Source organism: Leptidea sinapis, chromosome 10, assembly GCF_905404315.1.
Source record: "Leptidea sinapis chromosome 10, ilLepSina1.1, whole genome shotgun sequence".
NCBI lineage: Eukaryota > Metazoa > Arthropoda > Insecta > Lepidoptera > Pieridae > Leptidea > Leptidea sinapis.
Genome location: NC_066274.1, coordinates 10,171,185 through 10,183,675, shown reverse-complemented (window position 1 = coordinate 10,183,675; position 12,491 = coordinate 10,171,185). Strand labels below are relative to the sequence as shown.

The following is a 12,491-nucleotide window of genomic DNA, read 5'->3' as shown; positions in this document are numbered from 1 at the left end:
GTGAATTTTACACAAATATTTTACACCTGGGATCAAATAATTTCTACATTAAAACCCAAAACTACACATAGCAAAAAATAAGCGGATACTGTCAGTGAATTTTGCCAAAACCATCTCTCTACAGTAAATACCACCCCCGAGGTAACAAATGGCGCTAAACTTCATAATGTCAACTGTGACAAATACTATTTTGACTCATTGGCATCTAGACTAGGCAGTTCTCTCTGGACAACTTGGAACGAGGCTCATATTAGTACTAGGTGCAAGTAGTTTTATAAGATAAATTTAAGAATAAGCGATAGGAACTAACATAGATTTAAGTGAATATTGTAACTAACAAATTATTATAAGATTAATAAGATAAAAGCGCGTACACCTTCCTTAAAGGCCGGCAACGGTCTTGTGATTCCTCTGGTGTTGCAAGAGAATGTGGGCGGCGGTGATCACTTAACACCAGGTGACCCGTACGCTCGTTTGTCCTCCGATTCCATAAAAAAAAAAAGATTTTGTCAAATATTGTATTAACGTGTTTTTAATTTATATGGGTGGTATGCCTGAAATAAATGTTATTATTATTTAACTTCAGTAACACTCCCGTTAATCAAAGAAAATACAACATAGTGTATGGATTTGCACCATAGACATTAAGCATAGAAAAAATTCTCCAGCTGTAATATGAAAAAGTGGGAAAGAAATAAAACGCGGCAAGAAATATTAATTGGCGGTGAATATTTACCATTAGATGTCTCGTAAACTAGTGCTTTTTGCTCCTATAGCCAACTAAAGAATAGATAGAACCTTTCAAAGACTAAAACGAGTTGTTTACTTAGTACGATAGGGTTTCTTTTTAGCTCATATTATAACGAAAGGAGAAGGCGAGTATGCATGTATTTTGGGACCCACTGAAAGAAGTGGCGTAAATCATGGAAACTTATTAATAATTGTAGAACGTAACAAAACTAAGAAAAGAGCAAATCGTAAGTAGGTAAGTCTAAAAAATTGTGAGAAAAAAGATATATAACAATCTTATTGGATCTTATTGTGAATTACTACTGATTTGAGTAGGTATAGAGACTTCGATGATGAATATGCAAATAAATAATGACAAGGACGGTCATGTCAAAAATATTGATTTCAATAATAGCGCAAAACGTTCCAAGTGCAAGATAACTTATTTTTGAATAAATTATAATTTATATAACAATTTCTTTCTTTTGACTCCCATATCTTACCGCCTCAATATTTTTGCATAAACATCGTATAAACATAGGTTTATAATTAATATAAACTTGTTCTTGTACTATTTTTAAATTATGTGGGTCCATTCTCGCCATCCTTCTTTCTATAATGCAATAATATTCTTCTATATTTCATGCAAATGTCCAAATAATCGCATATCTTATTGTTTTTAGTTGTTAAGTGTTTCATAAGAAAATAAATAGCATATGTAATGTGATAATAATAACTACACGATTACATATTTGGCAAAGATCTACGAATGATATCATTCAACCCATGAATCACCGGCATTACTTTTATGATTGTAATCTTGTGTTATATATTGTCAGCGTACTTTAGATATTTTTGGTTTATTCTAGCAGGTCACCTGTTATTTTTTGTTATTTATATTATTGGACTGGAATCAGTCACTTGAATGCAATTTCTAACAGAGTAGATTTAGTACACATAACGTTCTGTGCCAAATTACGCTATAATAAATTCGAAGGAATAAAAAAGCAGTTTATTTTCATAAAGATTTTCTAAGATTATTGCCAGAAATACAGTTTAAGAAAACTCTTGTCTAGCACAGCTCTGAAACTGATGGACAACAAATTATGGGCATTTTAGAGGAAATGGTAATAAGCTAAACAACCAAATTTCCCATAGAAATATAACTTTATCCCATAGATTACCAAGACTTATGAAAGGCCTCTATCAAGGCCAAAGTTCGCCTTTTTAATTTAATTTATGCAGGCAATAAAGTTATTAAAGTAGTTTTTATATTACCGTTATTTTCAAGTAATATTTATTAAAAACCGGTTTGGAATTCCTAAATCAAATCTCATCAAAGAGAGATAATAAAAAATGGTTTATAATAAGCGATGAAATTAGGCAGCATACATACATTTATTACAGAACTCTTTTGAGACTATTTCTATACATTTATAACAAAATTTATTATAGCCAGACTGGGTACTATGTTAACTTATGTATATAAACGTATAGGTAGGTTCGATCTTAATTTCCGCTTTGGAAGCGTGCGGGTGGCAGTATTGGGGCGTGGAGTTGGTCACGATAAAACCTATTACGGACCATTTTCCAACGTACTCGGCTATCGACGGCCATTGACGATCAAACTCAATCACACGCCATTGCCGATCGTAATCAACTTACATTAAACATGCTTTAGAAACTAAATATAGCTTTTAGTATAGCTTATGGCCTCATCGCTACACCGTTATGTTAAATTATGTGGTTACTTGATGAGGTTTTAGTTTCTTATGCCCATCTAAATAACTTCCGATAGAAAGCTAAATATAGTATAAATTACTTTATTTATGATACCTATATATGATACACCTGATAATTTGGAGCAATCGCCACTAGGCTAAATATTACATAGATACTATTTATTCTATTATTTTATCCAATTATTCATATTAATTATTGTAATGCAATTTTTGCCTTCAGAAAATAGATACCTGAGTTTATTTGAAGGCATATCTGTTTTGATGGAAAGTTGGTGATTTTCAAGGTAAATAAATATTAGTGTTGATAAATGTAATGTAATCAAATATAAAATATACTTAAAGTCTGAAAGCAAATCATGTAATCATGTAACAATGTTACACAAATCTAAATTGTCAATTAGGCGAGAAGATAGGACTATAGTGCAGATCTGTTTGTTATTGCCAAATACTTACCACCACCAAAAGATATGTTATAGTAAAAGCACAGAAGACTCACTCCGCAAAATTAATTAAAGGAATAGGAACTCTTGATAGATTCTCCTTAGATAAAGTCACCTATAAAATTAGCTTACTTTTTTTTGTCAAACCTACATTACTTGAAGATAATAATGATAGTGTTGGAAGACCACGACATATTCAACATACCTAATTCATTTTTTCATCAAAAAGTAGGAACTACATAAATAGGTAGTTTACATACGATCATGAACAGTACCACGACTCGAGCTAGACTTTGACACGTCTTAGGTATTAAATTAACAATAACAAAAAATTGTTTTGCGGTCCTTCTTGATCTAAGTACGAAAAACGTAACTCAACCATTGAACCTACTTAGTATAAAAAGGTACTTTCAAAACTGGTAATTTCATAATAATAATGCACATTTTTAATTATATTGTTTGAGCGTCTTTAGGAAGACTTAAATTTGGATCACAATGATCTTTAATTTTGTTCATTTTTAAAAATTCGGTCGGATCTATGAAGTACGTGTCAACAGAGCTCGCGCGTGCGGCCCTACTGGCTGGGCTACTTTGTAGAGGCCACCGCACGTACTTACGATTTCAATACCTACACGGGGAGTGAGACAGGCATGCCACCACAAAGAAAATTCGTTGCTTCTTTGTTGAAGAACCCGTTAAAGAGGTATATTTTATCAGATTTTTAAAATTCTCAGGTCATTTTTAAGAAAATAAAGCTTTAGTCTGTCATTAATACCTTAATTCCGAACCCCTATTCTTTACATCGATATCCAAACAGCTATTCCAATCTGTTATGAAAACAAATGTATGTTTTGAGTTTTGAATAGCGTTGGAATAGGGAACTTAGTAATTCTCTGCTCTGTGACTGTCCAATCCCATTTCGGCGCCCTTTATGTGCTTACACGAACGCCACTATAGTGGCTTACACGAATAGAACTTTAATGCAATCTGGTGAACCTTGTGAGATCCGAATATATTCGTATGAAATGCTCTAGGTAGAGTCCATCTCTCGTGATACACTTTTGTTTGTGTGATAATTATAACACTTATTTTCATTGTAATTAATAGACTGATACGCATAATTAGTTCCATAATATAGAAAGAAGTATACTAAGGATTAAGAAAAGTGATAGAATAAACTTAAAAGAAATAAGAAAAAGGATAAACACTGCAGACGTATCACTAACTATTAGTAAACTCAAATAGGCCTAATACAAGGCAAACAATAAAAATGGGCCAAAATAGTAACAGAATTACTATTCTGTTACTATTTTGGCCTAGTATCCTAGAGAAGGAAAAAGACCAAAGAAAGAGAGGGAAACCGAGCCGTAGATGGAGCGACGATTTAAAAGATGCCGCTGGTGTGACGTGGAGCAGATCGTGTCATGCCGAGAACACTGGAAGAGCCTGGGGGAGGCCTATGCGAAAGCAAAACAATCTGTGCCGATGTCTACTGCAAACTGAATATAAATCTAAAACTAACTAAAGATTGTTATTAAACGATATTATTATTGTAAATTAGTTCCATTTAATGCTGTGTTCTTTAATGAGACAGACTCTAACTTTCAATTAATTATGGGAGGCTTCATTGCACAGGATAGCAGTTATGTGGATACTACAGCGGCGCCTCTTTCTACCGTGTAGTAAGTAATGATCAAGCATTATGTTGTAAATCTATACAGCGTACTTAGACTTTACCCAGACATTACTTACTAAGTAAGCTAAGCATAATATTTCATGTCTTTTTTAAACTCATTTGACGGCTAAAATATGATGGTGAGATGCAAAAGCTCTAGTTCGCGTTTTATCAAACTCAGCTAAGTTATATGTAATTAAATTTTCTTTTATTAAACGCAGACTCATGACATAGGCTCATTATTAGGTTATTGAAGATAGATAGTTGTTATTTTTTATGAATTTTATGGTTGAGACTTATGTTATTTTACAGGAATTCAGTATTTTTAAATTATGTATGTTTAAACATTCGTGTAATAAGCATCCATTTGAATTGTATTTTTGGTGACTGACGTTGACGAGCACTCTGTTGATTTTATGTCAATAAGATCTTTTTGACTTGACTTGACTTGACTTAAAGTCTAAGTACGTTAGGACATTTACAGTAGACTTAACCATTTTATAACTGCTATGTTATTAATCAAATTTATCCTAGCATATATTTGGTCTTGGTAATGTTATATAAAATACATGGATAAGTTCACGGGAATCAAGTAACTAGTTGTTATCAAATCAATCTCAGCCTCATTAAAGTCCCTTATAAGAGAAAGTAGGTTAACCAATTAATTAATTAGTAAGAGTAGGGTAATAATTGCACTCCATAAGCTATCACAAGGCTTCGTAATGTAAAAGTTGTAACATTTACCTACATCCAGCTTAACTTTCATATTTCTTACGTATCAATACTTATTGAATGCCAAGGGCAAAATATCATGATTAATTAATCATTTAAGTGCAGCAATGGAGTTAATAGTAGAGGTAAAACGTTGCACAAGGACTTATACTTACGAGTATACTTACTTATAGTTATACTGTTATTTCTATAAAGCTTAAAACAATCTATATATCTTACTTATTCTCAAAACGCGCAACGGATTTTGACACGGTCCATAAGTTAGATAAAACCTCATTAAGTTAACTGATGCTAATTGATACGCCCTGCCCATTACACTGTAGTGCCGCTCAGGATTATTGAAAATTCCAAAAATTGAGGCATTAGATGTTAAATCTCGTTTGCCCAGTAACTCCACTAGCTACGGCGCCCTTCTGATGCCCCCTGATAATGCTTACACATTATTGCATCACTGTAGAAAAAAAGGCGCCGTTGTAGTACCCATAATCAAGCCGGCATACTGCACAAAGGAGCTGCCCACTGGTGAAGTTTTTATGTTAGCAGAAAAAACAATATTTTGAAAACAAGCCGCCGAAATATATATTTCCCTGGTCTAATTCTACAAATTAAATTTGTAACTTTCTTTTAAAGTGATAACAATAAAAATGAAATTTCTATTGTTATCACTTTAAAACAACAAATTGTTTAGATTTGAGAGAGCGACGATTCAAGCCAATTTCCTAATATGCAATTATTGGGGTTAAGCTTAAGGTTAAGATTATCAACTGTAAAGATGTTTCTGTAGATGGAGCCACAACCTGAGAATTGAACAAGATATACCAAAATTTACAACGGTTGGCTCAGTTGGTAAGAGCGCTCGGACGCAACCCAAAAAGTCGCAAGTTCGAGTCCCATATCGTTCATAAATTTTGGTTTCAAATTTAATTTGTATAATTATTTTTCTCACCGACCGGCGAACTGCGAAGTGACGCTAAACCACTAAAACTCTGACGTCAGCGCCTCTAACGGTCACTACGTAACATTCATTTAGATAATTAATTACTCCTAAAGGCAGCAACACACGCTTTAGTAATTATTTTAATTTTGGGTGAAGGCCTCCTCCATTTTGTACCATAGCTTATGGTCTCTGCTTAAGGCCGCTATCCCAAGAAATTGCCAATACAGCGCATAATTGAAACCATTTCTTGACGGTTTATACAAAGCTTATATTTTAAAAAAAAAAATATATATTTACAGAATATGAGAAGAAAATTTATTTTTTCTTTACATTTCTATTTGTTTTTGACAGTGCAAAAATAAATCACCAAAATACCCCTAACTATTACAGTTGGAGTCATGATAATCATTCAGTCTTGATAAAAATTGTACGAAAATTTATTAATTGTACACCAATATAATTTAACATGAGATAGTTTTGTTATTTTTGTAAAGAAAATTTGTATGATGTTTGTAATAATGAATTCAAAATGCTTCTAATTCTGAATTAAATCTATGGCGAGAGAGGTTACCTAGCTCCGCTCGTTGCCTTAAGGCTATTGGCTCGGTCCGCAGCCTTAACATATGCTACTTAATTTAGAAGATAACAACAGTCCATACATTCTACGGATACTTGCGGGATAAGACATGAGATTTGAGTACTTTTGCCATAGACTAGCTATAATACATAGTCCTATCGCACGTTTCATGCAAATATATTCGTATTGTGTAACGAAAATTATTTACAACCCAAAATACTTAATTCTTTTCACCTCTTTTTTTTCAATTAAAAGCCATTCGAAGCCGGGGCAGGTCTCTAGAGCCAATAATAATGAAAATTATGTGGCAATCCAAATTTGTAAGATAAGGAAAGCTGTTAGCAAACGCTGTTTTTAAGTAATACCATATAAACTTTGTTTTAAAGTTATGTATTTGAAGACTTAAACGGGAGTTCATTTACATATTTATAGCTACGGTAGCTACTTATTCTATACTATCAGTTTCCCGTGTAACGGGCCGCGTGGATTTACGTGGAGCAATCCAACCATTAAATTAATTTTTTGAACCCACAAAATTGTAACCCGTGGAACCTGAATTCATTAAAAAAACAATCTTAAGTTACTTGCCAATGAAAATATTGATAAATCAGACAAAAAATTTTACTTAAAATTAAGAAAAAAAGTCCTACGCTGTAACTTGGTAAGTACCAATCAATAATATCAGTAGCTTTAAACTTAACTTACGTAACAATGTTTTTGTTTAATAGTTTATTATTGAATAGAGCCACATTTGTTTTAACACTTAAATTATTTATTAATAAAGAAAGTAATCTACTTTATTTCAACTTTTTATTTGGTCCTTTGATGGTACATGATAATAATAATAATAATCTCTAATATCAGAGGAATCACAAGAGCGTAGCCGACCTTAAAAAGGGTCAAATAAAGGTACAGATGAACTCGAAAACCGAAAAGACATTAGTACGTGGTGAGGATCGAACCGGTGTCTTCGTGGTGAGAGTCAACGGTGGTATCTACTGCGCCACCGATGCTTTTAAACTGAAGAAATAAATTACTTGTATTTTAAATGGTATTTTCACAATAAAATATAACGTTTAGTAATAAATTAATTATATTTATATTTGCAAATAAAACCAAATAAAAAACATTAGTATAAATTATGAATTTTAATATGATTTACATCGCATTAAGTCTATTTTTTACTATAATATTTCAAAATTCAAAGTTAAACAGGCTCCGGTCCCGGCATGAAATAAATTACTTTTCCCTGTTAAGGTGATGCGGGTGCATACAAAACATATAACCGCTTCGTCCGTACTGTGTTTTCTATTAAAACTAGTTTTAATTGCTTTAATAGCTTCAGCAATATCAAATTATACGCTTTTTATACTAATTGTTGACGAGTAAAGTTTACTCTATACATGAGAAATTAAAAACAAAATAGCCAAAGAGTAATAATTATTACAAAATATATATTGTTCGTTAGTTATAAAGTAATTAGTTAGTTACTTTATACAGTTTTCAAAGTCACAATCAAAAAAGCTTTATTCAAATAGGCTTAAACGAAACGCTTTGGAACTGTCATTATAAGTATTTCATTAAATAAATTACTGAATCTACCATATGTTCAGAAAAAATAGAGCTCGTGAGAAGAACATACAAAAAACTTACTCAAGTAATAAAAAATAAAACGTGTAACTATCGTAAAGTGGATCAAGGCATCAACCTTTAGAGCTTGAATTGTTAGTGCAGGAATGCTTCGAACATGATGGTCGTGATTACTGTCTCAGTTCTCAAGTTGATCGTTCTTGCACATGACATTACATTTATTTCAGAAAGAATCAGGATAAATATACGAATTACTTTCAAACTGCAATGTACTATTTTATAAATATTTTTTTTAACTGATTGGAGTTACTATGTTTGACGACCCATATAGCCGAATGGTTAGTGACCTACTATTAAGGTAGAGGCCCCGATTATGTGACTCATGGATCTTTATATGTATGTTAAAGTAAATATATCGTTGCCTTGTACGCATAGTACTGGCTATGCCTAGTTTGGGGCAAGATAATTCGTGTAAAAGTGTGTTAATATTATTATTATAATACCACAGAGTAGGGATAGATACTTTTTTATAGATACTACATTGAAACTTATAGGCGTTATCTCTTTATCATATTACTATACAATATTGGAGGATTATCATGTGTTTTTATATAAGCTGGGTCCACATAGACCGAATTCGTATAAAAAGCCGTAGAGAAAGAGTATGTGTGGCGCGGCGAGTGATAGATCTGGAAGAACTTAGTTTGTCGTTATTCGTTGTTTGTAAATTTGATACCAACTGAAAAGCAAGTCCAGTCACCTCAACAAGTTGGTAGCGAGTGCTCTGGAGAAATTAGTCTACTTATTAAGTAATATTGTTGACTAAGAATTAAAAGAAAGTTTAAAAATCCGATAAAAATAAGAAAAATTAGGGGATTTCTATAGAAAACTACAATTCAATTGATATTTTGCGAAAAATTATGACATTGAAAGTAGGATTTCAGTCGGTCGTGGTCATATCACTGGTCTATTCAAGCCTTAAATTCAGCAATTTGGTGTATTCCAATTGATGATACTTTGATGTGATTCTGCGTTATATGTTCAAGCAACGTAGATATTATGTTGAAGAGTTTATTGATAATTTGAAGTTCAGTTAGGGGTTGATAATCACCGTTTTCAAGGAAAGAAATCAAAGAAACTTTGCCGAATCTTTCATAAACTTTGCATTGATTCTTCTTCTTTATTTAATTAGGTGTTTCGTTACAGTTTTTATCACATTGTTTAAGTGTCCAATTTGCCCTTACCTTATCAAATACTTTTAAAGATGTGTTGTGTAAAAATCAAAAGTTTTCTTTTTAGTACTTACATGCCGCACAAATGCAAGAGTATGTATAAAACTAACACTTATTGTGTTTTTTACAAAAAAAAAACATTAAATAAATGTTAAGTTAACTCAGACAAGTGGTAATTATGACATATAGTTCTTAATATTACATAATAAGTTAATATTCAACGCAATCAGTGATATATATCTAATCAATAGATAGAACGCGCAGACAGTAAAATTATTCAATTTATATTCAACTTTGTAATTGTATCGTGTATTTTAGAAATCATTATTAATCTATTAATATATATATACAAAACTGAAGTGTCTATTTCAATTTAAAAGATATAATTCAAATAAATAAAACTTTTTAGAGGATTAATACACGTGTAATTGTAACTGTCTTTTTACTTTTTACATTAGATATTGCGGAAAAGTTACATTATTATGATTAATTTAGTTAGCCCGACGATTCGAGACCTTTCCAGATCATGTTTTAAAGGGGATATAATTACCAAATAATAGATATAACCAATTTTTACAATGTAAGTACTTATGAATACAATTTTATTTAAACATTTGACGGGCTGTTTGCTTCTACCAGATTTTTTGAAACAGCACAACCGATTTTAAACGATTACGCATTTTTTTTATTACAATTTTGATAGAGGCAGAGGGAGTAACGTTTGGTGCATGAATAGACAAAAATAATTTGAATGACATCTTTGTAAACACATCCAAAATTTGTCAAATAATGGAATTACCTCATCGTCCTGTCGAAGTGCGACCGGCGGTGACACTTCCCGCTGCTGATCCACAGGTAAACTTCCACTTGTATCACTCACTGCACTCGCGTTGATACTCCCCGAAGCCCGGCCCTCAATTACCTCCCAGGGTACCTCCTCGTCATACACCGCCACGTTCACCACTTTGGAGCCTGAATGGAACCTCCACGGCAACTCCATCCCGCTCTGCCTGGCTCTGCGTCTCTTATGTCGAACTCGATGCCTCGCATACCTTCCCACACCATGCTCATACTCATCACCCATCATGGCATCATACAACGCCGCCAAGTCCACTTTACTCTTATGCCTGACAGTTGTTGGTGCTTCAGTTACTATAGGTTCTCTCGTGAGTCCTTCCGCATCCCATAACTGAATACGCAGTATATTATCATGCGAGGGTAATCCCATATGAGCTCGTACGGTGACAAGAGCGATCGCTACGACGAAAGCGAGCACACGTGCGCACACACCCATCTCTTACGACAGGCGAGAGCCTACTGACTCGAAGTACTGAGTTACAAGCCTGCCGGCTGATAGCCGACTTTTCCCGCGCTTTTCCGATAACAACTACACTGTCGTGACTATACTGTGCAGGTATTTATCGTAGACGGCGCTCCCCGACTAAGATAAACATTGGCGCTCTACGTATCGCTTATCTCTATAATTGTTTGATTAGATCAAACATCACACCTTTCAACGCGGAAGGTCCGATGCGAGACGCACTTAATTAATTAGTTAAATGGAGGTGTAATATATTGGCTGTAATTAACGTTAAAATGAGTTCAAATTGATTTATTGTATGTATTTTTACTAAGTACAAGTTGATGCCCGCGACGCTGTCCGCGTGGACGCTATAAAGCAACAAAAACATTATACCTGCATCAACTGGATAATATATTTTAGCCTATGTTATGTTTCCTTTCGATCTTTTGTTAATATTCATGCGAAATTAGAATTAAATCTATTCAGTAGATTTTTCGATCTGCCCGAATATTTACCTACTAAACCGAACTAAAAAAAATCAATAGAAAGTTTTAAATTTGCTATGATTTTATTTTATGTAAGTATAGAGAATTTGTTATTATAATGTCACATTCCTCACTCCTGGGATTAATTATACAAATTAAATCTGCAACCAAAATTTATGAACTCTGCGGGACTCAAATCTCTCGGGTTCCGTTAGAGCACTCTTACCAACTGAGCCAACCGTTCGAGTGAGGCATGGATCGTAAATCTTGGAATGTCTTGTCAAACTCTCAGATTGTTACTCCATCTACAGGATCTATTCAGTTGATAACCTGTTCAACCCCAATAATTTCATATTAGAAAAATGCCTTAAGATCTCGCTCCTTCAAATTTGTTATTTTTATTTTTTTTATTGGGGTTGACAACAGCTTAATACAAAATAATCACTTATAATTACATACAAAAACATAGCCAATTATAGTCTACCACGGTTTACCGAATGAAAGGAACGGCAGTGTTTACAATAATAAAGAAAATAATGACATATGAATAACACACGATCAGATAAATTTAAAAAAAAGTAAGTATTTAAAAGTGCCTGCGTTAGTTGCACAATGAATTATATGTATAAGTATGAAATATGAATATAAATAAGTGAAAAACATGATAAATACACGGATTTACAGATTTAATAATATACAATACATACATTTAATAGTTTGATAAATCATAATCTATTAATAAATAAATAAAGATATTTGTTACGAATGAGATTTCTCTACACTACTTTTTATGGTGTGGTTTTTAAAGGTCAACCTAGAACCGTAGAATGGATCTATATTTTGAAGGAATTATTATGTACATTTGTGCACCGAGTGAGAACACTGTTCTGGCCATAATTAGTACGACGAGTAGGAACTTGAAAAGTAGAAATGTCACGGGTGCGCAAAGACGGAGCGCGTAGGCATATTCCTGCCAGAAGAGAGGGAAAGTTGAGACGACCGCTCAGGACATCATGTAAGAACATTATGTCCGAGACAGTACGCCTTTC

At 33.1% G+C, this 12,491-nt stretch overlaps 1 protein-coding gene across 1 annotated transcript in view; it reads right to left on the bottom strand.

Annotated features, from left to right (window-relative positions):
- LOC126966584 (uncharacterized) overlaps nt 1–10,984 on the bottom strand; it is a 150,206-nt gene extending 139,222 nt beyond the window's left edge. The window contains exon 1 of the mRNA XM_050810726.1: nt 10,454–10,984. Within this exon, the coding sequence (XP_050666683.1) occupies nt 10,454–10,948 (495 nt within the window). The 5' untranslated portion in view covers nt 10,949–10,984. The remainder of the gene's footprint in view (nt 1–10,453) is intronic.
- Nucleotides 10,985–12,491: the final 1,507 nt, after the last annotated feature.